This window comes from Triplophysa dalaica, chromosome 21 (assembly GCF_015846415.1).
Source record: "Triplophysa dalaica isolate WHDGS20190420 chromosome 21, ASM1584641v1, whole genome shotgun sequence".
In the NCBI taxonomy this organism is placed as follows: Eukaryota; Metazoa; Chordata; class Actinopteri; order Cypriniformes; family Nemacheilidae; genus Triplophysa; species Triplophysa dalaica.
In genome coordinates this window covers 9746201-9770782 of record NC_079562.1, presented here as the reverse complement: position 1 = coordinate 9770782, position 24582 = coordinate 9746201, and the positions used below count along the sequence as shown (strand labels likewise).

General features: G+C 38.2%; 4 protein-coding genes across 4 annotated transcripts; 2 read left to right on the top strand and 2 right to left on the bottom strand.

Moving 5' to 3' along the window:
* Positions 1-3: 3 nt before the first annotated feature.
* LOC130410039 (acidic mammalian chitinase-like) lies at positions 4-7582 on the top strand. The gene is made up of 11 exons (XM_056734397.1): positions 4-28; positions 215-244; positions 392-593; positions 740-796; positions 963-1128; positions 1228-1352; positions 1437-1560; positions 1753-1938; positions 2064-2186; positions 5401-5542; positions 5949-7582. Exons 1-11 carry the CDS (start codon positions 4-6, stop codon positions 6671-6673), a joined length of 1905 nt encoding a protein of 634 aa, XP_056590375.1. The 3' UTR covers positions 6674-7582.
* A 2666-nt stretch (positions 7583-10248) lies between these two features.
* LOC130410043 (acidic mammalian chitinase-like) lies at positions 10249-13529 on the top strand. Its single transcript, XM_056734400.1, has 10 exons — positions 10249-10270; positions 10484-10685; positions 10820-10876; positions 10952-11117; positions 11346-11470; positions 11802-11922; positions 12010-12195; positions 12271-12390; positions 12784-12925; positions 13406-13529. Exons 2-10 carry the CDS (start codon positions 10609-10611, stop codon positions 13444-13446), a joined length of 1035 nt encoding a protein of 344 aa, XP_056590378.1. The 5' UTR covers positions 10249-10270; positions 10484-10608; the 3' UTR covers positions 13447-13529.
* Positions 13530-13810: 281 nt separating this feature from the next.
* On the bottom strand, positions 13811-18817 carry slc6a14 (solute carrier family 6 member 14). Its single transcript, XM_056734398.1, has 14 exons — positions 18686-18817; positions 18396-18564; positions 17858-17989; positions 17386-17538; positions 17026-17143; positions 16685-16817; positions 16377-16517; positions 16059-16287; positions 15587-15712; positions 15198-15316; positions 14888-14987; positions 14690-14799; positions 14435-14602; positions 13811-14308 (listed from the first exon to the last, which is right to left on the bottom strand). Exons 1-14 carry the CDS (start codon positions 18749-18751, stop codon positions 14171-14173), a joined length of 1902 nt encoding a protein of 633 aa, XP_056590376.1. The 5' UTR covers positions 18752-18817; the 3' UTR covers positions 13811-14170.
* Positions 18818-21025: 2208 nt separating this feature from the next.
* On the bottom strand, positions 21026-24370 carry fmoda (fibromodulin a). Its single transcript, XM_056734399.1, has 3 exons — positions 24260-24370; positions 22630-23535; positions 21026-21856 (listed from the first exon to the last, which is right to left on the bottom strand). Exons 2-3 carry the CDS (start codon positions 23513-23515, stop codon positions 21705-21707), a joined length of 1038 nt encoding a protein of 345 aa, XP_056590377.1. The 5' UTR covers positions 23516-23535; positions 24260-24370; the 3' UTR covers positions 21026-21704.
* Between the last annotated feature and the right edge of the window lie 212 nt (positions 24371-24582).

The following is a 24582-nucleotide window of genomic DNA, read 5'->3' as shown; positions in this document are numbered from 1 at the left end:
AACATGAGTAAGATGCTGATTTGTGTAGGTAAGTTGGAAACTTCTGGTGAAGTGCATTTACATTCCTCTTTATAATGTTACATACGTTTAGAATGGTTTGATGTAAATTCATGAAATTCATCAGTAATTTAAACTACATATTTGACTGAAGTCACTTTGACGGATTGTTTTTTAAAAGAAAGAGATTATTTAAATGATTGTATTTGCATTACAGGTCTGGCTCTCCTGCTGCATGTGCAGCTAGGTAGGTATCAGATTTGCATTTCATATACATTACACAGATGTCATGCTATTTGTCCTTACTGATTCAGAAGTTGGTTTCTTGTTCAACAAATACTCAGCAAATACGGTGTAAGCCAGTGCTTCTCTCTAACCGTCTCATCTCCATCAGGATCAACCTATCTGTTAACATGTTACTTCACCAACTGGGGTCAGTATAGACCCGGTGCTGGACAATTTTTGCCAACAAATATTGACCCGTGCCTGTGTGACCATCTGATTTATGCCTTCGCTGGCATGGAGAACAACGAGATCAAGACTAATGACTGGAATGATGATAATTTCTATGAAGAGTTTCAAGCCTTGAAAAACCAGTTAGTATACATCTGAATACTAGAAAAAGCCGTAATACTCACCACAGCCCTCTAAATATTAAACACAATATGTGTTCTGTAGTTCTTTCGAATAGTGAGTGTGCGTGGATTAAACTGTTTAAATAAGCACTTGTATTTTCTTACAGGAACAATAATTTGAAGACTCTCCTGGCTATCGGTGGATGGAATTTTGGTACCCAAAAGTAAGAGTCAAAAAGTGTATAGTATTAATTTATCAATATAACAGGAAATTCATGTTGAAACCCGTACCTCCAAACAATAAAAATTTAAGATCATACATTTTATTATATAATAAGTGTTTCATTAACAGTACCTGGAGTTTATTCTTGGTTTCCATCTTTTATTCAGGTTTAGTGCAATGGTCTCTACCCCAACTAACCGCCAGACATTCATCACATCTGTGATCAACTTCTTGAGGTTGAACGGGTTTGATGGTCTGGACCTTTTTTGGCAGTACCCTGGTTCCCGTGGAAGCCCTCCTCAGGACAAACATCTCTTCACTACGCTGACACAGGTGATACAGCTTCCTAACTAAATGGTGGTCAAGTCAACATAAAACAACATAGTTACAAGAACATGAATGTACACCAACTCTTATCTTTACATACAACAGGAAATAATTGCTGCGTTTGAAGCTGAGAGCCAGTCAATCAACCGTCCCCGTCTTCTGCTGACGGCTGCTGTTTCCGCCAACAAGCCCATGATCAATGCTTCATATGAGATCACCCAGCTTGGCCAGTGCGTAGAGACAATCTAACCTTTTTTTTCCTATTCAATCCACAAACCACTTTTATGCCAAGCGATTATCTTTTCCCTTTGCAGAACTCTTGACTACTTTCATGTAATGACGTATGACTTTCATGGACCCTGGGAGAAGTTTACTGGGGAGAATAGTCCCCTGTATCCTGGTGCAGCAGATCGAAATGGCCTCGTAGACTTTAATGTGGTAAGTTTTTTATTTACAACAACCCTGCTGAAGAAAACAGCATTGCAGCCTTATTTATTTCTCTGGTCATAAAAGCCATGGTCGACAGCCTCACCTCGAACCAACATAGAAATTCAACGGGAACCCATTATGGTTCAATGCTGAAGAAATTTGAAACGTCACTTTATCTTTGTGGAATGACTTTACTTTTAGGATTTCGCAATGAAGTACTGGCAGAGCAATGGAGTCCCGGCTGAGAAACTTCTTGTCGGTTTTCCCACCTTTGGGCGTACTTTTACTCTGACCAACCCGACCAACACCAGTGTTGGGGCTCCTGCTAGTGGACCTGGGCCTGCCGGACCTTTCACAAAACAAGCTGGAGTCTGGGCATACTATGAAGTGAGAATTAAGGAGATGTCACGTAATAAATTAACTGCGACTTTTTGCTTAAATATGAGACTGTAGTTTATTTCAGGCCATCATGCAGAGCTGTGTCTCAGACTGTATGTTTGTTTGGTTCTCAGATCTGTTCCTTTATATCAAGTGGCGCTGCTCAGGCGTGGGATACTCCCCAGATGGTTCCCTATGCATACAACAACCAGAATGTTTGGGTTGGTTATGATGACATCCAAAGCTTCCAAGACAAGGTAACTTCTCTTCTGGTGTAAAATACAGCCACAGAAAAAACTTTTCATTCAATAGGCATGTCAAGATGTGTTGTGGCCATTCCAGTCCAGTGTTTATTTAATTCCAACAAAATCAGAGCTTAGGAGTGACATAAAGTCATCCAACAGCAATGTGAAAGACTAACAGCATGACGAGACACGAAAACTGTAATAAATATTGAGGTTATTGTATTTAATGTTTATTTTTGAACTTCTCCTGAATACATGTAGCCTAGAAATATAACTGTTGTATTTGCTTTAAAATGAATATGAACTTGTCTACTTTGCAGTGTTTGAGGTCCGAAAGAATTCAGAGCATCTTTTCAGTTATTTTGATCTGTCTCTCCAGTTTTCTTTTTCTGCAAATAAATACAAATAAAAGCAATATTTTTATTAGAAATTTGGCAAAAATATTGTCAGTAGTTTACAGAATGTCAGAAATTGCAAGGAAGACAATGCAGGGAGAACCCAATTGCAGGCAGGACTCAGGGATGACAGTGTTAACAGATAATTTATTATTAAACAAAAGAACACTACAAAACAGGCAAAACAAAACCCACAATGGGGAAAACAAGACTGGATAATATTAAACTCAAAACAAGGACACTAACTCACTAGACTAGAAAATAAACACTGGATACAAACACTAAACTAACACTTACTTGACAAAGACACAGGAACAAGGAAAACATACAGGTATATCCACAAGGTATCTTCACAAGGTATATCCACAGCAAACATCAAACACAGGTACAGCTTACAATGCACGAGCAACAAGACAAAGAAACATGAGGACTCTTTATAGGGGAAACAAACAGAGGATGGTAACGAGCAACAGGTGCTGGGGATTAGCACTCAGGGAAAGCTGACGAGAAGAGAGAGGGGCGGGGCCAGAGACGAGACACGGAGAGAGAAGAAATCGTCTCTCTCCCACATGAAACAGAGGATTCTGTATGATTCCACCTCTAGACCAAGAAATACCTGACAAGGTGAGGTGGAATCATGACAGAACCCCCGCCTTAAGGAGCAGCATCCTGATGCTCCTCAAAGGCACAAACAAGACAAGACAGACTTAGACAAAGACAAGAACCAGACAGACATGGTCAACAAGATAAGGGGCATACATGACATGACAACGAGTGGACTCGGGTGTGACAATAAAAATAACAAACAAGGGAGGGGGGGTGTTGGCAAACCAGAGAACATAGGGGGAAGTCCAGAAAGGGTAGGGCTGGGTGGGGAAGTCCTAGCCCGTGGGGGCGCGCCAGAGCACGGAGCCCCAGAGGGCTTAACAGGGGAAGTCCTTGGAGGAACTGTCCTAGTCCCTGGCAGGACTGCTGGGCTGGACCCCGGCTGGAGAGGCTCGGAAAGGCCGGACGGGACCGGCTGGAGAGGCCTGGGAAGGCCGGACGGGACCGGCTGGAGAGGCCTGGGAATGCCGGACGGGACCGGCTGGAGAGGCCTGGGAATGCCGGACTGGACCGGCTGGAGAGGCCTGGGAATGCCGGACTGGACCGGCTGGAGAGGCCTGGGAATGCCGGACTGGACCGGCTGGAGAGGCCTGGGAATGCCGGACTGGACCGGCTGGAGAGGCCTGGGAATGCCGGACTGGACCGGCTGGAGAGGCCTGGGAATGCCGGACTGGACCGGCTGGAGAGGCCTGGGAATGCCGGACTGGACCGGCTGTAGAGGCCCTCGAAGGCCGGACGAGACCGGCTGTAGAGACCCGGGAAGACCGGACGGGGCCGGCTGAAGAGACCCGGGAAGGCCAGACGGGACCAGCTGGAATGGCGGCTGGGCAGCGCTGTCCGGTGGCTGGGCAGCGCTTGGTGCCGGCTGCTGGACCGGCTTGAAAGCCAGCCTCGGGAACACCGGATGCTGGGCAGTACTCGAACGCTTTCCCCTCTTGGGCTTCCTCTTCCGGGAGCGGCCCACAGGGACTGTGGCCGACCGAAGAGAGGCGGTGGGAGACACGGCTAGCTCCGTGCAGGATGAGTCGGACGGGGAGTCCCACGACTGCCTCCGTGGGCGTCTCCCTTGGATGCAGACGGGAGGTGAGTGGGATGGACCGGCGAACCTCACCATCCCAGTGGTCAGCACCTGGTCCTCCGGGACGGAATCCAGGTGGAAGTGGGTGGAGTCCTGGGGGCCACTGCTCGAGAGATTCTTTACCAGGTCCTGGAAAGACCCCTGGATAATCCTCTCCCGTTCCTCCAGCGGAGGAGGACTGACCAGGCCAGCCAGGAAATAGGAGTTCAGCAGAACCTCTGGGAGAAAGCCCCGCCTAGCCAACGACCCCTGTGCATAATTTTCCAGGGTCCGGTCACCCTGGGGAGGAAAAGGGCCATTGCCTTTCTGCACATCATAGATGGCTGACTGCCACCAAGCCTGGGACGAGTTGCTGCCTGCTGGGTTAATTTCTGGCTCGTGCATTCTGTCAGAAATTGCAAGGAAGACAATGCAGGGAGAACCCAATTGCAGGCAGGACTCAGGGATGACAGTGTTAACAGATAATTTATTATTAAACAAAAGAACACTACAAAACAGGCAAAACAAAACCCACAATGGGGAAAACAAGACTGGATAATATTAAACTCAAAACAAGGACACTAACTCACTAGACTAGAAAATAAACACTGGATACAAACACTAAACTAACCTTACTTGACAAAGACACAGGAACAAGGAAAACATACAGGTATATCCACAAGGTATCTTCACAAGGTATATCCACAGCAAACATCAAACACAGGTACAGCTTACAATGCACGAGCAACAAGACAAAGAAACATGAGGACTCTTTATAGGGGAAACAAACAGAGGATGGTAACGAGCAACAGGTGCTGGGGATTAGCACTCAGGGAAAGCTGACGAGAAGAGAGAGGGGCGGGGCCAGAGACGAGACACGGAGAGAGAAGAAATCGTCTCTCTCCCACATGAAACAGAGGATTCTGTATGATTCCACCTCTAGACCAAGAAATACCTGACAAGGTGAGGTGGAATCATGACACAGAATGACACAAAAATGATGTTTTACCTATAAACAGTAAATTCAAAAAAGAGCTTTTGAATGGTCTCTTAATTTTTTCCACTGCTGTTATGTCATTATTGATGACATGGAAGCGGTAAAAATGTTTCTTTCGTAGATTTTGACACAAATCACAACATAATGGTAAATGTGATTTCTCAAAACTAGATTCAGTGGCTGAAACAATACAACTATGGAGGGGCCATGGTTTGGACATTGGATCTGGATGATTTTACTGGCCTTTTCTGTAATGAGGGGAAATTTCCTCTGATCAACACTTTGAAAAGTGGCCTGGAAACTGGAAACCCTGGTAAGAACAACAGCCGAGTCACAAATGTCAATGTACAGACTACGGCCTTAATGAGATGATATCTGTCCTTAGTCTATAGCCCTTTATTTGTATAATTATGTTTCTTATTATTTGGCACAGAAATCATACGTATATTATAATGTAAAATATAATATGTGGTAGGCTATAGGATACCAGTTTTTTATAGCATTTATGCGTTTTGTTGTCTATATGTTGTTCCAACTGTTTCAATTGTTTTCCTCATCTGTAAGTCGCTTTGGATAAAAGCATCTGCTAAATGACTTAATGTAAAAGTAAAATATTAAATTATCATGTGCTTTACAGTAAATGAGGTATTGTGTTGATATTTCTTTGCAGTATATATCTGTTTTCTGAGGACCACACACAATTTTCTCTCTCCCATCAGATTGCAATAACTGTTCCAGCCCCCTACCAGTCACACAGGCCCCTGCTACACAACAGCCTGGAAGTGACACAACTTTTGGAATCATTACTGAAGAGACTACCCCGCAAGAAACCATCACTACAGCATGTAATACTGTTGTAAGCACCCATGAAGAAACTACACCTGTGGGAACCACTATCATGGGAACCACTATCATAGAAACCACCCCGGAAGAAACCACCACTATAGCATGTGATACTGTTGTAAGCACCCATGAAGAAACTACACCTGTGGGAACCACTATCATGGGAACCACTATCATAGAAACCACCCCGGAAGAAACCACCACTATAGCATGTGATACTGTCAGAAGCACCCCTGAAGAAACTACACCTGTGGGCACCACTATCATGGGAACCACTATCATAGAAACCACCCCGGAAGAAACCACCACTATAGCATGTGATACTGTTGTAAGCACCCATGAAGAAACTACACCTGTGGGAACCACTATCATGGGAACCACTATCATAGAAACCACCCCGGAAGAAACCACCACTATAGCATGTGATACTGTTAGAAGCACCCCTGAAGAAACTACACCTGTGGGCACCACTATCATGGGAACCACTATCATAGAAACCACCCCGGAAGAAACCACCACTATAGCATGTGATACTGTCAGAAGCACCCCTGAAGAAACTACATCTGTGGGAACCACTATCATAGAAACCACCCCGGAATAAACCACCACTATAGCATGTGATACTGTCAGAAGCACCCCTGAAGAAACTACACCTGAGGGAACCACTATCATAGAAACCACCCCGGAAGAAACCACCACTATAGCATGTGATACTGTCAGAAGCACCCCTGAAGAAACTACACCTGAGGGAACCACTATCATAGAAACCACCCCGGAAGAAACCATCACTATAGCATGTGATACTATCAGAAGCACCCCTGAAGAAACTACACCTGAGGGAACCACTATCATAGAAACCACCCCGGAAGAAACCATCACTATAGAATTTAATACTGTCGGAAGCAACCCTGAAGAAACTACACCTAAGGGGACTACTACCATAGAAACCACCCCGGAAGAAACCACCACTATAGCATGTGATATTGTCAGAAGCACCCCTGAAGAAACTACACCTAAGGGGACTACTACCATAGAAACCACCCCGGAAGAAACCACCACTATAGCATGTGATATTGTCAGAAGCACCCCTGAAGAAACTACACCTAAGGGGACTACTACCATAGAAACCACCACTATATAATGTAATAATGTCGAAAGCACCCCTGAAGAAACTACACATGAGGGAACCACTACCATAGAAACCACCACAGAAAGAAACAGCACCACTGGAAACACAAGTTGAAAATGGGTTCTGTGCATGCAAAGTCAACAATCCTGTACCTTGATCCACCAACAAGATCCGTTCTACTATAGAAACTAGTTCACATTAAAAACAGTTATGTAACCTAATTTGGCCGTCATTGGCTTCAGTTAATCCTTTGTTATACTGTTTTACTTGCTATATCTATAATAACTTTTAAAATCTCAAATGACTGTAGTATTCGTGATGTTTTAGTGGTTTTAAGTCATTGATTGCTGGATGGCTCTGAATTAAAAAGAAAAGAAAATATATGATTTTGTCTTGTCATTATGTCCAAACACATCTATCACATCTGCAAACAGAGAACATCTAAATCATGTATATGATTATGTCTAAAATATGATTTCCTTCAAATATTAAAAAGACTTTGATCATGACAACAAGAAGATCATAACTTTCCCGCACCATAATTTCTGCCCTCATGTTTTTTATAGACTTTCTGCTATTCAATAAAAATTGTTTTTTACAGTTTATAACTTTTATAAGCAGTTCACCTCTCTTATTATCAGACCGTGTGCTACATAAAAAATATAACTTTTAGCATTTTCAGAATATCTGCATGTGAAGTTAAAATAATGTTCATGTCATGTATGTGTAGTGGCATTGAGCATACACTGACTAAATCTTTAACAGATTTGAACTTAACTCCATGCCGATTATAATATAGGAGTTGTCCATTTAGCATTAGCGTTATCTTGGTTATTACTCTTCTTTTGATTTCAATAAATACTGTATTGCTGTTGGGTTTAATATTATTTGATCTTATCTTTGTGAATCATAAGTTATAATAAGTCATGATAGAACCTTTAAAAGTAAATGAAAGAGTAAATATGTCAGTGGCATTTTAAACTTGTAATGAGAAGTAGCTGCATTAGTGGTAGTTATGTACATACAGTAAATAGCAACAAATAACATCTTTTTTTTGCAGTGCTAATAGTTTACAAATGAGAAGTGATATGTTTTTTAATTAGAAGGTCAATTTGTTAGTAGCTGATCTTTCTGGTAAAATAAAGTATTGGAAGTGGAGTGGAGAAAAGTATTGTGAGTATTTTAATTTATAATAATTTAATTTAATAATTTGGCAGACGCTTTTATCCAAAGCGACTTACAGTGCACTTATTATAGGGACAATCCCCCTGGAGCAACATGGAGTAAAGTGTCTTGCTCAAGGACACACTGGTGGTGGCTGCTGGGATCAAACCAGCAACCTTTGATTTACCAGTTCAGTGGTTTAACCCACTAGACCACCATCTCACACTTTTTAACTCCCAAGAACTTTTGAGTATCTTTATATTGATATGTGTTTTTTACCTTTAATGCTTACATTCATTCAAAATGTTGTTTTCTTACATTTTAAATTGTGCTTTTGAAGGAAAAATGCTCAACATGCGTAAATGGTGTAATTTGTAATGTAAATACAGTTCATCTGACAGTTTAAAGTGAAAATCACACTCCAATATGTGACATCATTGCAATATGATAGCACAATATATAATTTTATACAGAAAAATCCTAGATTTTTTATGTACTCAAGAATTAAAGGTAAAAAGTAAAGAAGTACAATTTTCTTAGTAACAGATGTGCTTGAGTAAAAATATACTTGACTAAATAAAAAAAATTCTTTCCACCGAAAAAACTTTTCCAAAATGTACTTTCCAAAAAATAAACTGCAGGAATGAACAGACATCACTAGAGTCCCTTAAACATTTGAGTGTTACACCCTAATTAGGTGATGTATAAAGTGTTTTTAAGGCAGTTAAATAAGTGTGCAAACACACACTTTTTTGCTTTAATGATAGCATCTGTCCAGCACATGTGCCCAGTCACTTGTGCATACCTTTCTTTATTGGGTACTTTTGGGTAATGCTTATCACATTGTGTAACATTTGATATTTGTCTTATTACAACAGTAAAAGGGATAGGCAAAAGGCTCAATGCAGTACTCCATAATTTGTAAGAGATCATTGCAATAAATCTGTCAACATATGGAATAATTCTGTGATTAATGTAAATGTTTCTAATTACACATTATGATAAGATTTTATTTATTTTAACTTGACACTTAGCAGCAACCTATGTCACAAATATATTACAATGCATAGGCTTTATCATTTTTAGTCATTGAATAGGCAAACAGATTAAAGTTTAAAAGTGTCAGCTAAACTGTAAGCATTGTTATTTAGCACAAAGAGAGCTTAAATATAACTTGTAAATAGCCTTTAATGGAATTACTCTTGTTCAAACATTTTTGATATGCTCACAATGAATTCAACATGAAAGCTAGGAACTAGTGCAAATATAATTTAAAGCAAAATGAATGTCAGAGGTTGTCCTGTCAGAGAATATAAAGCAGGAATTAACTTTACACACTGTAGTCACAATGATCAAGCTTCTGATTCATGTGGGTAAGAAAAGTCATTTCTTTATTATTTTATATATTAAATAACATTTTTCTGCGATATTTGTTAAGTCTGAATTGCACTACTATTATTTTATTTCATGAATGATCTGACAAGTTTCAGAAAGAAATTGAAATGGTTTTATTATGGGGTGAGAAGTACTGGAATAGTATTTCATACTATGAAAATAATACTATGATACTTTCCTTATTTTCCAGAAAATGTCGAAAAACTGTACTGAAACAGATTAGGCTACTTTTATATCAGTTGCAAGATACTTTTTGGCAGATTTTTACAAGTTTACTACTTATTTCAGCATTAGGTTTAATAGACTGCACATCTTGCGGCTTGATTTCACAATCTTTTTCTTTGTGTTTATTTATTCGTATAGCCTTTGTCATTCATTTTAAAGAAAAGTAAAAAAAATCGTAACTTTACTTTAAACACTTTGTTCGTTTAAAAACAGTTACATTTTTTACTGCTTCTTACACTTCTGTTTGTGTTACAGGTCTTGTTCTTCTGCTGCAGACGCAGCTAGGTAGGTTCCGAATTTCACTTAACGACTTTAATTGTTACTTTTTAAGTACTGTGTATGTAAGACAGATGTCAGGATATTTCTGCTGACTTATCTAAATGTAAATTCCTGCCATGAAGCAGGAATTAAGCTTCGGACTACACACTGTAGAGTATTTTGTTATACAACTTTTACCTAAAATGTTCAGTAATGTTTTATTCTAACTGTCTTCATCAGGCTTGTCTTATCTGTTAACATGTTACTTCACCAACTGGGCTCAGTACAGACCCGACGCTGGAAAGTTTTTTCCATCAAATATAGACCCGTGCCTGTGTGACCATCTGATCTATGCCTTTGCTGGCATGGAGAACAACGAGATCAAGACCACTGAGTGGGATGACAATGTACTGTATGAACAGTTGCAGGCTTTGAAGATCCAGTAAATATACTTCCTTTAGTACAACCAATAAATAAAACAGCAATCTTGTGTCCCTAAACGGGTCTATATAAACTTTATCTTTGTTCTCACATTCTTAAAAAGAATAATAAATATAATTTTGTGTTCTCCAACAGAAACAGTAACCTGAAGACGCTCCTGTCAGTGGGTGGATGGGATTTTGGTACCCAGAAGTAAGAGATCATCAGAATGCATTTTATACTTGTCTTACCTCACCGTCTCTGTCTCTATATTCTTTTTCTCATCAGGTTCAGTACAATGGTCTCTACCCCAGCTAACCGACTGACATTCATCACATCCGTGATCAAGTTCTTGAGGTTGAATGGGTTTGATGGTCTGGACATCGTCTGGCAATACCCAGGTACCCGTGGCAGCCCTCCTCAGGACAAACATCTCTTCACAATCCTGACACAGGTGGGACAGAACTTCTTGATGTCAGTATCATATAATAACATACTCTACACTATGTTATTTCAGCTTAACTAACAATATACAGTAACACACGATTGTATATAGAGTTTGTCCAGTACATGGGTCTGAAAAATGTTAAGAACATTGTTTGAATGGTCTTGCTTGTGACAAATAAACAAAAACAACAGTCCTTAAAGATCAATACTGTATGCACATTATATGTCACATCAGGAAATGACTGCTGCATTTGAAGCAGAAGGCAAAGAAACCAACCGTCCTCGTCTTCTGCTGACCGCTGCTGTTGCCGCCATCAAATCCTTCATCAACTCTGGATTTCAGATTGCTGAACTTGGCCGGTATGTAGACACTCATTGAAATATTCATGTACGATCTGTCATTTTTAGTCACCCTTGTTTTATTTCCAACCCATTTTTTTGAAAAAATATTTTGAAGAATGTTGGGAACCAAACATTGCCATCAAACATTCACTTCTATTGTGACACAAAACTAATCCAAATGAATGGGTGCCAATTAACAACATTCTTCAAAATATCTGCTTTAGTGTTCTGCGAAAGAAAATCAGTCACACAGGTTTGAAATTACATGAGGGAGAGTAAATCTGGACAGAATTTTCATTTTTGGATGAACTATTAGTTTAATTCAATACATAATTTTCTCTTCCTGTAGGACTCTTGATTATTTCCATGTTATGACTTATGATTACCATGGCTCTTGGGATCAGGTGACGGGGGAGAGCAGCCCCCTTTTCCCTGGTCCATCTGATCATGGTTTTCTCAACTTCAATGTGGTACGTAATCCAATGACTTGACTTTGGTGAAACCATGAAAACCAGTGTTGTCCAAATCTGTGATATTTGTCTTTTTAATGTTGTAAGAACTTTTCAATGAACTACTGGAAGAGTAATGGAGTCCCTGCTGAAAAGCTTCTCGTCGGTTTTTCCACCTATGGACGGACTTTTATGTTGGCCAACCCAACCAACACTAGTGTTGGAGCTCCTGCTAGTGGACCTGGGCCTGCCGGACCTTTAACAGAAAAGGCTGGATTCCTGGCGTATTATGAAGTAAGACTTTGAATATTGTTTAGATCATCCTTATTAGAGGCTACCATGCAGTACAATAACTTCTATTTCCATCAGATCTGTTCTTTCCTGGCAAGTGGAGGCAGTCAGGCGTGGGATACTTCTCAGATGGTTCCCTATGCATACAGCCAAAGTGTTTGGGTTGGTTATGATAACATAAAGAGCTACCTGGCCAAGGTAAGGTTTAGTCTAGAATTCTTTTTTGACTGCCCATCCTACCGACATGTCTAAGACAGTTTTCTACCCAGGCTCCTCATTTGGAGTATATATTGTTATGTGACTTATAGTAAGCCACGTTAAAATCTCAGATTTACATTTAAACACTATATGTTAAACAGCTGTATAAGTGTATAAAGTAAATAATACGGTTGTAATTAATTAGTAGTAAAAAAAATTAATATTGAAGATTCTTAAATGTTTGTAGGTCATGTGAAGTAAGTACTTTAGTGACATTTACCTCACTGATAAGATCAGATTTCAAACAGAGCGAAAGATGCCTAAGATGCTTAAATGCCATTACAAACGCAGTGCTTACATACAGTAAAACAAATCTTTATGAAAACATTACAGATACAGTGGTTGACACGAAATAACTTTGGAGGTGCCATGGTATGGACAATGGACCTAGATGATTTTACTGGCAGCTTCTGTAATTTTGGAAGATATCCCCTGATCAACACACTAAAAAGAGGCCTAGGAACTGGGAACCCTGGTATGTACTAGCAACATGAAGGTCATCTGATGGTTAAACATCCTGAACGCTGTTTTTTCCACTGACTGCAAATATATATGTGGTTTTCTTTCTATATCTATTACATAAAAGTTATATACCGATGCTGCCCTTCCAAAACCTCAAATGTCCAAATTTGCTTTTTTAAACATTTTAAATGATCAAATACACATGTTGTCAAAGTTGACAAGTACTCTTTAATACGTTTTATTGGTTAGATATTTGCAAAACCCAGTGACAAACATTAAGGGTGACTAATAATAATGATTTATGGCAAACAATCACAAAATATGGAGAACTGAGGCTTCAGCAGGACAGCAGCAACAAAAATTCATGTTTTGTTATTAACTGTTTTACTACATCAATTTTCATTTTAAAAAGTAACAGAAGTACCTTATGTTTGCACTTTGTCGTATGAATCCTATAAAATGTTTCTCACACCACTGTCTTTTACAACTCCAGCTTGCAACAGTTGTTCTGGCCCCCTACCATTCACCCAGTAACCTTCTACACCTCAGCCTGATGCTGGTAAAACTTGAAGCTCAGAATAAAGCACCAGATGTGAATTTTTGTGCTTATAAAGTCGACAGTCTGTATTTACAAAAAACAACAACAAAATAAATTCTACAACTGCAAATTAATATAAAATATATGTCTAGTAATTTTGTGTGTTATTGTTTTTTGAGGAGGGGGATTAATAAAACATAAAACATAACCAATTTTACAGCCTCTGCAATCTCCAATGCTGAATGATTTTTGTATTGTGATTTAAAACTAATTTGCTTTAAATAAAATCCAAGAAGCTCTTTTCTTTTTTTGTAAACTGAATTTATGTACAGCTTACTAAATCATACATTTTAGTCATAAGCATACAATAGAATATAGTGAATTAAGTTTAGAATAATAATATACATTATGACTTTTACATTTCGTTGTGCAATAAGAGCAATACAAGCACATACAAAGATAATTGTAAACATACAAAACTCTTGCTAAAGGTAGCCAAAAATATCTACAAAAAATACTGTAAGAAATGAGGAACAATCAAAGAAATGGTTGCTCATCCAAAAGCATTGAAATGCTAAAAAATAAAACATGAAAATGTCCTGACGTTGTGCTCATTTTTTCATATTTAAATAATATATGCTGTATCATTGCACACAGTTTCACAAGAAAAAATGATGTTCACTCATTTTCTGTGACCAAAGTTCTTCAAATCCATTAAAATTATAACCTAGTATCACACTTATTTGAGATTACAAATACATTTGGATCAGGCACGACTCTCGTACCATAATGTTCCTTTCTGTGATGCTCCAAGTATGGACCCCAGTCTTCCGTGGGCGAGCAGGCTGATTTGACACGCTGCATAATAAAAGCCATATAATCATGAAAGAAAAAAAAATTACAACACGGCTATGTCATGTACAAGTTTCTATCATTCTTGCAAAAAAATCTTAATTTTGATTTGCAGATATGTAAATGCTGTACCTGCCAGAGGTGTCCGTTAGCTTTGTACACTCTCCAAACTGCCAGTATAGGGATCCATATGAGACAAAATGCAGACAAGCACCAGCCCAGGGAAATGCCCCATTGTGGGTATTCAACCGAGTCATATGTGGGGGGCATAAAAGTATATAGAGACCATCCAAGTATGATCTAATGAAAATAATAGTAAAAAATGTAAAATGTATTTTTATGTGTAGGGTTAACATTACATTCGAAAAGAAATTATAATGTGCTTACAGTTAGAACCACTGGGGTAATAAAAAACCAGCAAGCTCTCCACCATAACCAGAAGAGGGCGCTCTTGGTCCCGATCATCATCTCAATGTCCTTGATGAAACGATTACCACCTGACATTTTCAGTTTAGATATAAAGATTTAGAAATGTATAAAGCAAAAAATAAAGAAGCACTTCGTATTTTGCTAATAAATATTTACCATATAGGAAGGCTAGGCCTATGACTTCCAGCAGTCCTGCAACTAGTAAAATCCATCCAGCACAAAACGTATCGATCAGATTCACCCAGTATATTCCTGCCTATAAAACAACATTTAAGCATGTGTTTCTGTTTTCAGTTTGGATACTACTATGGAGAATCGCTGTTAAATGTTATTTCTTCCATGACTGTAAAAATCTTTGTAAAGTTGATTCGAAGTTCATTCCACATGCCCTTACATCTTTCTAAGATTTTCTCAGTAAATATGAACCAGTGTTCTTAATCAGTGCTGTTCAAGATTCTTTACTTACCCCAGTGACACATGGCAGTCCAAGCAGAAAGAGAAGAATGCAGACCGCTGTGGTAACAAGACCTCGTCTGGACTTCAAAACTTTGGGATAGGCATCCAGAAGGCAGGTGCTGATAACCTCTGTGAACAGATCATTATTCATATCAAATATTTGAGCACTTGTGCTAATATTCACAGGGAAGAAAACAACTTTTGTGACTGTCTTTATAAGCTTTACATTTGCACAGCCCAGGACTTTAAAAAAAATAAAGAATGGTTTCAGAATATCAAAATCTCTTTGCTGTGATTTGACAAATTTTACTATAAAAAAAAGAAACATGCATGTGAATGGCATGCAACACAGTTTCTCGTTCAGTGTTCAAAATATTGTTGATCACTCAACAGTCTTACCTATTCCTGCAAACTGAGAGTCCAGGCCAAGAGTTATAAGCATGAAGAAGAACAGGATTGACCACAGGGGTGATATAGGCAGTTTAGAGAGACCATCAGGGTATGCAATGAAAGCCAGTGCAAAGCCTGAAACACAAGTTTGAGCATACATTTTTTCCAAAATTGACAAAAAATCTAAAGATGAACTCACATTGTATGTAAACACCAATAAGATTGTTTAAAATGTAATATTATATATTATTATTTTATTTTATTATGATTTGTTTTCTTACCACACACTTCATTGGTGCATTTCGTTTCAAAGAAAAACATTAAGAATTTGGTCCAACTCTAAAAACTTTTTAAACCCTCTTATGTTGTTCAGCCCCTCCAATCTAACTACATAAAAACTACATCCAGCACTCTTCTCATTGTTACACATACCGTTCCATACTGACTTTAAATCACAATGCATTTTGATTTCAAATATTACCCTCATCTGCAACTTCTGACACCGGTTTCTTATAGATGTGTGCCATGTGTCCGAGGATGGAGAAGATCGCAAAGCCAGCAAACACGCTGGTGGCACAGTTTGTAACACACACTATAATGGAATCTTGATAGCAGTTGTTGTAAAATTTATTGTAGGATGACATAGCCATTAAACCGCCCCAGGCAATGGAGAGTGAAAAGAATATCTGAGTCGCTGCGTCCTTCCAAACCTGTGGTTTAAAAGGGGACTAAATTAGCTCCTTGATAATATGCCCACACACTATTAGCAGTGAACATGAACATTGAAGTTTAACTGAACCTCAGCCTCGCCCAGTTTGGTGAAGTTGGACTGGGAACCGATGTAGTACTCGATGCCATTTCTCGCTCCCTCTAGTGTGGCACCGCGGATCAGCAGAATGAAAAGGACGATGTAAGGGAAGGTAGCTGTGAAATAAACAACCTGAAATATACGATTGATCAGACATACACGTCTGTGAATATTAAACTCGGATGGCAGGTAGAATTTTAACATAAAACATGACACACTTTATATTTAAGACAGCATTTTTGTCTTTAGTGAAACATTGACTGTAAATCATAGAAAGATTACTGAGGTGAAACACTAACCTTCCCAGAGGACTTGATGCCTTTGAAGAGAGCTGCACCGACTATTATCCAAGCCAGCAGTAGACAGAGGGCCAGATGCCAGACGATGGGCCCCGTCTCATCCATGCTGCTTGTGCGCTGAAGAGCCACTTTACTGAGAAAAGATCAACCAGTCACAGAAAATGTTTAACAAAAACATGGAAAACACAAACATAACAAACACACAGTGCCAGAATATAAAAGCACGATGCAAGCGGCTTGTAATAAAAACATAAATATGTAGATAAATAATCTGACATTATATAATACATTGTTTTCTCTTTGGCAGGTAATTTTGTATCTGGTAACAAATGTCAACTTACTTCCAATATTGCTCACTAGGGCTCTGCCCTGGGACAAAGCCATCCTGGCATGTTTGATTCTCAGCAGTCATATTCAATGAAACAACGCTAACGTTGTAAACAGTAGAATTACAACATCCTATTAGGATCAGATAAACAATTTATCATTTGTACTTTTATGCAATTTTACAATACTTCCGTTCTATGAGGAACTTGATCTAACAATTTAAAGTCTTATCATTAAGCATAGGAAGTTTCCATTAAGGAAATGTCTCACATTGTTTGAAGAGAAAGGAAGAATGCCCTTCAAAACTAGTTCTGCTGGAAAGATTTAATTGTCTGACCACAAAGCCCTGTAACCTATGACTTTACATGACAAACCTATTTCAGTTGCATTGCAGCTCATCTCTGAAGACCCACTCCAGGGAAGTGGATATTGAAAAGATGCAAAAAGGTAATAGATGCTGTATGCAATGATGACATTATAGTAGATGGACAGAAATGTGCTGACCAGCATCATTGTGATACCAACACCTAAAGAATCAATAAAATATACAGTAAGACAAGTATCTTATTTCAATTGTTTAGTTTGAAGATAAAGCCATTCAAAACAGACTCTACATACTCTATTGAACAATAATGTTTCCTGAGGCCATATTCAAGTGTGCAGTCTGCATAATAACTAGATATGTGTCTGCAGAATGTTTTAAGTGTGTTTCAAGGTCACTTTGGTACTTCAGCGAATTAGCCTTGAGACATTTGCTGCCACCTCAACGTGTGTCTGAATACTTCATTTTATTTTTGTTGCAACTTTCCGACTATTGTGCTGATAGTGATTGTTAGCTATACTAACCTTGTAGTATAGGCACAGCTTTCCAGGCATTGATGGGACCTTGGCTGCAAAACTGTCCAAATGAGCTTTCCAAGAAGAATAGAGGAATGCCAGCAACAACCAACATGACGGTGTAGGGAATGAGGAAAGCCCCTTTTTTAGTTAAAAATATGTAGTGTCAACAACAGAGGTTTATTATTATATATAGGATTATGATAAGGTATGCCACAGTGCAAAATATTTGTATCAAGATTTGTCAAGTATTATTATCTCAGTCTTGTTTTCTAGTAGAAAGCTCAAAAATCCTTTAAATCTTTACACATTTAATGATAAGGTTTTCTTTTAAGAAACAAATATGTTTTTTTGTAAGATCTGTTATTGAAACTAGAAAATAATATTTAAAACATAAGGTGAAAAAAAAACTAGTTTAAAAATAAGTTTATGTTTACATTGTTCACATCCCATTGTTAAATAAGTCAAGAAACACTTTTACGAATTTATGAAAAACACAAAAATACAACTCCATTTGAACGATAGAGCAAGGTTAAAGGTCTATTACCTCCTCCATGTTTGTATGCCAAGTAGGGAAATCTCCACACATTGCCAAGACCTACTGCATAGCCAATCATAGAAAGCATGTATTCTCTTTTACTGCTCCAATTCCCTCTGTCAGCGTTTTCATCTTCTGTTCCAACATGAGATTCTTTCCTCTTAGGTTCATTGTTTGTCTGCAAAAAAAATTAAAACAAAAATGAATCATTGGCTAGTAAATGAATCATTAATAATGCACTTTCTCACTAATGTAAAATAAATGTGAGGTAATATGAATTAAGCCACTATTATTATTACCTGGTCGCCTGCAGATGAGTTTTTAAATACTATGTCCGTAATGTCACTTAAATTGCATTTCCTCATTCTTCAGGTCTGAAGTGCAGCAGGTAAAGTGAAGAATTCACCTGAACAAGAAAACTTGAACTGCCCTGGCTGATGTGGTCTTATATACTGTATGTCACAGACTCCCGCCTCAGTAAACCGACCAAACCCTCAAAACCCCCCTCCAAACCATACACCATGACAAAACATCAAATTTAGAGTTTTCGTACAGTAAACATTGCTACTAAACTGCACTTAATGTCAGTTTGTGTGATTAGTTAAAAATAGGTTTAGTTAAAAGTAAATTTACCTCCACATTTAAGTGTATACACTTCTTCTCAAAAGTTTATACACAGCTGATCATGCTGTATTTTTATACTATTTTTCACATTTGTCTAAGTTTTCCATATTAGTGTTTACGATGGATCTAGAATATTATACCGAATGTTAAACTTTAATGAATAGAAATCACTCTTTTGATGCTTGGGAGTGACCCAAAAAGGCTAAAAAATACCACTTTTAGTTTGTCGTGACAACCCTGTATGATATAAAGCATGAGACATATTGATACATCCAAAGCATTTCCAGATTATTTTATCAGTAAATACCAATTTAGGGAAGTAACAAAAAAAACGTCATAGGAATGTTTTCTGATAGGACGTGATAGAAGAACACGCTTAACTGTAAAATCAAAGTTCAATTCATAGTAGTATTAAAACATTGTTTTTTAAATAACTTGTTCATCATGTTCCACTGATTAAGCTATTAATGCTCCACACAATTCACACATTCTGCTGTTTAGTTGATCAATCAAAGTGGTGGAAAGTTGACATGTGATGTGCAAGGCTCTTGATACGTTATCGCAGTAAAAAAAGCGAAATATCAGGACACAAGAAATGGACAAAAGATTCTGGGAACTAATCACTTCCCCGTTGTTTTAGCTGCTAAAAAGTAGATTCCAAACCCTTATTGACATTCCACAGACTTGTCTCAATAGCCAAACACAGAGTGATGGAGAGCAAACATGAGAGCTTTGAGCACAACAGGCGACATTAACTATTAACTAAAAAGATTGATTTAAACATCTATAAGTCGCAAATAAGGAAACTAAAATAAAAAGCAATATTCACAACCTCAACACCTCTCCTGTTGTTAGACTGCTCATGTACTAATCAGCAGATTATACTAGTTTACTAGCACACTTGTAAGTATAGGTCACGGGACGTGTACAACAACATGATGTTATTGGCCAAAACTATGAGGACTGTCATTAAGTGCTTATCAGGTAATTACAGGTAAAAAACAACAACATCTTCAACGGCTGTGTCTATGTGAATACACTGAATGTATGAAAGAGCTGAATCAGATAAGCGTAATGCTTTGCTTTATTCATGTTCCAGATGAGTTCATTTAACATCTGCATTTTAATTCCAATGTTTCAGTGAGTCACATATATAATCGCTCATAAAAAGATTGTTTGGGTTAAAAATATGATTCCTTTCTTTCTCTGGTGTATGGTAATGTGTTTGATATTTTCTGTTACAGTACTATCTTAGCAGTCTCCTACTTTTATAAAAACATATTTGAACTACATTTTGAAAATTGTTCCCAATGCAAGTCCTCATGATCTTTTGTAGAAAGTTACAACAGCACCCTTAAAAGGATTCGCCGTATATTTTTCCATAGTATTATTGAGATAATGAAGGGGTGGATACTGTATTACTAATAAAGCGAGTGAAGTTGCTAAAGTCAGTGTCACTTGTCGTTAACATTTTTAGCTCATGCGGGATGACACACTTAATACGCGGTTATGAGTTGTTAACATAATTGTCACACTAGGATGTCATAATCACACAGTCACAAGTCGCTTGATCATGTTTCCACATGTGATGTGTAAGAACTGCAGGCTGTTAAAACACATGACTGTGTATTCTTAGGAATTTTGCTAATTGTGTTACATTAATAGGTAACTGATTGATGTCATAATTTAGGAGGACACGAAAGTTACACTTGACTCCTTGTTCTCAGAAAAATGTTCTTCATGCTAGAATATATCCGCACGTATTTGTAGCATGTGCTGATTTTTCAGTACACATTGAGATGAAATTTTAATGAAATAAATGTTTAATTTAGGAGATGGAGGAACAATACTGTACATGTCTGTGTTTAGATTTTCTGGTGTGGACTAACATATTGTTTATTTCTAGGCATATTCTAGGCCAAGCCAATTCAAATATAAAAAGATTTCTTCTTGTGAGATACATGATTTGTTTTGTTCACAAAAGGGACATTTTAGAAAATAAAATATGGCAGCTTTATTGAGGCCGATGAAAGATCTTCAGGTATATTTAAACACCGGGACATTAGGCTACATACAACATGCATTAAACTGATTACAAAAATAACAATTCAGTGTTTATCTTTTTTACATGTTTAAAATAGAGATTACACATTTTAAACTGCATTCGTTTTAAAACAATGAGAAGCAGAACATTTCTTGCTTTTTCTAATGATCATAACATTATAGAATCAGTTAGTTTAGTTAAAACCTTCTGTATTCAGTTCCTACTTCTGTTTCATAGGTAGAATAAATACTCACAGCACTGTTCAAAATTGTTTCCTGAACAGATCTGAACCCACGCTGTAAACACCTAAAGTAAATCAAATATAAAGCAGACTGCAATTTCCATTTTAGTGCTTGTCGTCTTATAAACGTACACATAAAATAAAGCACAAACTTATATTCAAAATGCTTAGATGAAAATACACAGGCTTTAGATATCTTTACAGTGGATTTCAATTTCCTAGTAAATCTCTCTCTTTCCATTTTCGAATTTGTGTGTCTCTTCGAAGTCCACAGGAAATTACATTCCTACAAAATCCTGAAGCACTTTAAATTCATGTTAAAAAGAAACTTCACAGCAATGACATGCCACTTTGAGATATTAAATGATGGAGGAACACAGTAGAGCCCCCTTCTGGATGGCAAGTGACATTACAGGGCAATATCAGAAGCAAGGCGAAGGCACAGGGCAGCTTCAGTGGGCATGTCTCCAGCACTGATTTCATTTCCCTCCAGCCGCAGCACTTTCAGCTTGGAAAAGTTCATAATGTCTACCACACTGCAGAAACTTCCCAATGTAAACTCTGAAAAAGAAAAAATACACAATTGTAACATTTTTATTAGGGGGCCAGTCATTTGAAGATAAGAGAATTTTTGTTCCTTATACCTTCTTGTTTTAAACATTAATTAAAAAAATGTATTACATGTTGTTCAGTATATGTCATTGTGTTAAAAAATGTAGTTAAATTGCCAGCTTGTAAAGTAATTATTCGAAAAATCTTTATCTTTTAATGCGGAGATGGACCATGCTTAAGCACTTTACTCTCAGGTAGTGTTCGTACTTTGGGCATTTTTTTACGGTAATAAATAATAAAGCGTATATCATCATTTCTACTACATAAAATTTCTTAAATGCATGTTGTTTATTAACTTTAATACTTATGCACAGTAAAAAAAATACCTTTTAATACAAAATACAAGATGAAATTTTAGAAAGAGTTTAAATGTAATTGAATTAAATTAAGTAAAAAGATTTTTTTTTTTTTATGAAATGTAGTGGAGTAAAAAGCAGGATATACCCTTAAGTGAAACTTTTCAAAGGAAAATACACTGAGAAAGTACAGATACCTGACGGAACCAACATGGCGAATTCCATGTTAGATAGAAATAGTAATAAAAACATAATGCTTCACCATGTAAGGTCTTTATGCACCTCTGAAGACAGTTTCCTATATAACATTGCATTTCTTGATCCTCCAAAAAAATACACATTGAACCTCTAACAAATGAAGTTAAATGAATCCCTTCTGACATCGGTGTGTTAAACAGCCTAAATGTCTTCAAAGTTAAACTGTACCTTTGATGTGATTTGCCTGGAGATAGAGATGCTGCAGACTGCTACTAACAACAGGAATCCTCTCCAGCTTGTTAAAAGACAAATCGAGCTCCACCAGACCGCTGATGTTAAAGGTGTTTTGGGGGATGCCTTTATCTGTAAGCGCATTGTGAGAGAACCGGACATACTGCAGGTTGATGAATTGGCTGAGGAAGTCAGCAGGGATTGCGTCGATTGAGTTTGACTCTAGGTAGAGTTGGTGAAGCATCTCCGGAAGACCATCTGGAATCTTCTTCAGCTGATTGCTGCTCGCGTCCAGCAGAGTTAAAGACTTGAGGCTTTTTAAGCTCCCGCTGATTTCCTGCAGGCCGTTGTTATGGAGCAGAAGAATGGTCAAATTCTCCATCCCCTCAAAAGCATTAGGGGACACTTTGGCGATGCTGTTGTGATTGAGACGAAGGTCGCGCAGGGAGCGGGGTAGGTTGGACGGCACCTCGGTTAGGTTGTTGTTGCTCAGGTACAGGCGATCCAAGTTAGCCAGTTTAGAAAACACATTGTTGCCCACAGAGTTGATATGGTTCTCGTGAAGTATAATCCAGACTAGGTTGGTGGCATTACCGAAAGCGTTGTCTGGGACAGAGGTGATCTGATTGTGTTGCAGGTACACATACTTCATCCGAGACGGGATGTACGGCATTCTTTTTATGTCGCGGTTGTCACAGTACATGGCCACTGGGAAGGTTGGAGGGCAGTCACACTCCTCTGGACATTCTCCCCCGGTGTTGTCGGCCTGAAGAGAGGCATAACCACGACTGTGCAAAGAGGCAAGCCAATGAAAGGGATCTCTGTTCTGAGCCAGCGTGAAGTTCACGAGTCCCGATGCCAACAGGAGAGCAATTAGTCTCATTGTAACAGAGAGAGGAGACTCTATAGACAGATGTACACTTTAATATTCATGGATTTCTAATGGGGAAGGCAATATGAACATTCTGTCATCATTTACCCAACCGCATGCTATTCTACACCTTTCTTACCTTTCTTTCTTCTGCAGAGAAAAAGATATTTTGAAGAATGTTGGTAACCAAACAATATTGGACCCTAATGAGTTCCACTGAATAAACACAAAAGACATTTCTCGTAATATCTTATTTTGTGTTCCACAGATGAAAGAATCATATACAGGTTTTAAAAGACATGATGGTGCATAAATGATGACAGAATGTTTATTTTTAACTATCCCTTTAATAACTTAAAAAAATGGCTTAAACCAACTGAGAAATGTTCAAAACTCCTTTAAATGTAGCAGTTTTGAGCAGCTAATATGAGCCCAAATCTCTTATGATAAAAACAAAAGAACAGTATAACTAAAGTTTAGTATAAATAGTATAAAACAGAAATCATTTGTGTTTAGAATATATAGAAACAGAGCAGTGTTACATAAAAACTCAAAACCTTAAGGAAAATCTCACATCACCGCAAAGAAAATGTTGAAGAGTAAACAGCACTGTGAGCTTTTCCTCTCAACTTTTCCACACTATTCTGAAGTCTCCAAATGATGCAAGATGCAATATTTCATAAATGAATAAGTAAATAAATAAATAAATCCAACATTAACCAAATCTTCCATTAAAGGTTTGAGCATCACACCTACCTGATCAATATGAAGGCACACCCCGTCTCTTTGTCCCACTGCGAGTCTCTGTAGCAATATGGAGTCGGTTTGGCAAAGTCGGCAACTATACCCTCTCCCCTGCAAGCATTTTCCTCCACCCTCCAAAAGCCCCCACTGAAACCCCATCCAATTACAGAGGACTTTCTTCTTTCAATCTCAAGTCCATTTTTCAGCAGCGCTGAATGGCTGGTCTCGATCACTCCCAGCTGTGGAACATGTTAGGAACATCTGTTTCTGCAAACATCAAGCTTTTCTCATCAAGGAGAAAGTGTCCCACATCATGAGACAGACCTATGAACACA

What these genes read in the sequence shown, in the direction of transcription:
- LOC130410039 (XM_056734397.1), top strand. Translation starts at nt 4, where the DNA reads ATGAGTAAGATGCTGATTTGTGTAG. An exon ending in TAAGATGCTGATTTGTGTAG is followed by an intron (nt 29 to 214) that starts GTAAGTTGGAAA and finishes TTTGCATTACAG; the next exon opens with GTCTGGCTCTCCTGCTGCAT. An exon ending in GAGTCTGGGCATACTATGAA is followed by an intron (nt 1,939 to 2,063) that starts GTGAGAATTAAG and finishes TTTGGTTCTCAG; the next exon opens with ATCTGTTCCTTTATATCAAG.
- LOC130410043 (XM_056734400.1), top strand. Translation starts at nt 10,609, where the DNA reads ATGGAGAACAACGAGATCAAGACCACTGAGTGGGATGACAATGTACTG. An exon ending in TTGCAGGCTTTGAAGATCCA is followed by an intron (nt 10,686 to 10,819) that starts GTAAATATACTT and finishes GTTCTCCAACAG; the next exon opens with AAACAGTAACCTGAAGACGC. An exon ending in TCTTCACAATCCTGACACAG is followed by an intron (nt 11,118 to 11,345) that starts GTGGGACAGAAC and finishes ATGTCACATCAG; the next exon opens with GAAATGACTGCTGCATTTGA.
- slc6a14 (XM_056734398.1), bottom strand. Translation starts at nt 18,751, where the DNA reads ATGAGGAAATGCAATTTAAGTGACATTACGGACATAGTATTTAAAAAC. An exon ending in AGCTGTGCCTATACTACAAG is followed by an intron (nt 17,539 to 17,857) that starts GTTAGTATAGCT and finishes TTGATTCTTTAG; the next exon opens with GTGTTGGTATCACAATGATG. An exon ending in GTCAGAAGTTGCAGATGAGG is followed by an intron (nt 15,713 to 16,058) that starts GTAATATTTGAA and finishes CTTGTGTTTCAG; the next exon opens with GCTTTGCACTGGCTTTCATT.
- fmoda (XM_056734399.1), bottom strand. Translation starts at nt 23,515, where the DNA reads ATGAGACTAATTGCTCTCCTGTTGGCATCGGGACTCGTGAACTTCACG. An exon ending in CCAGGCAAATCACATCAAAG is followed by an intron (nt 21,857 to 22,629) that starts GTACAGTTTAAC and finishes TTTCTTTTTCAG; the next exon opens with AGTTTACATTGGGAAGTTTC.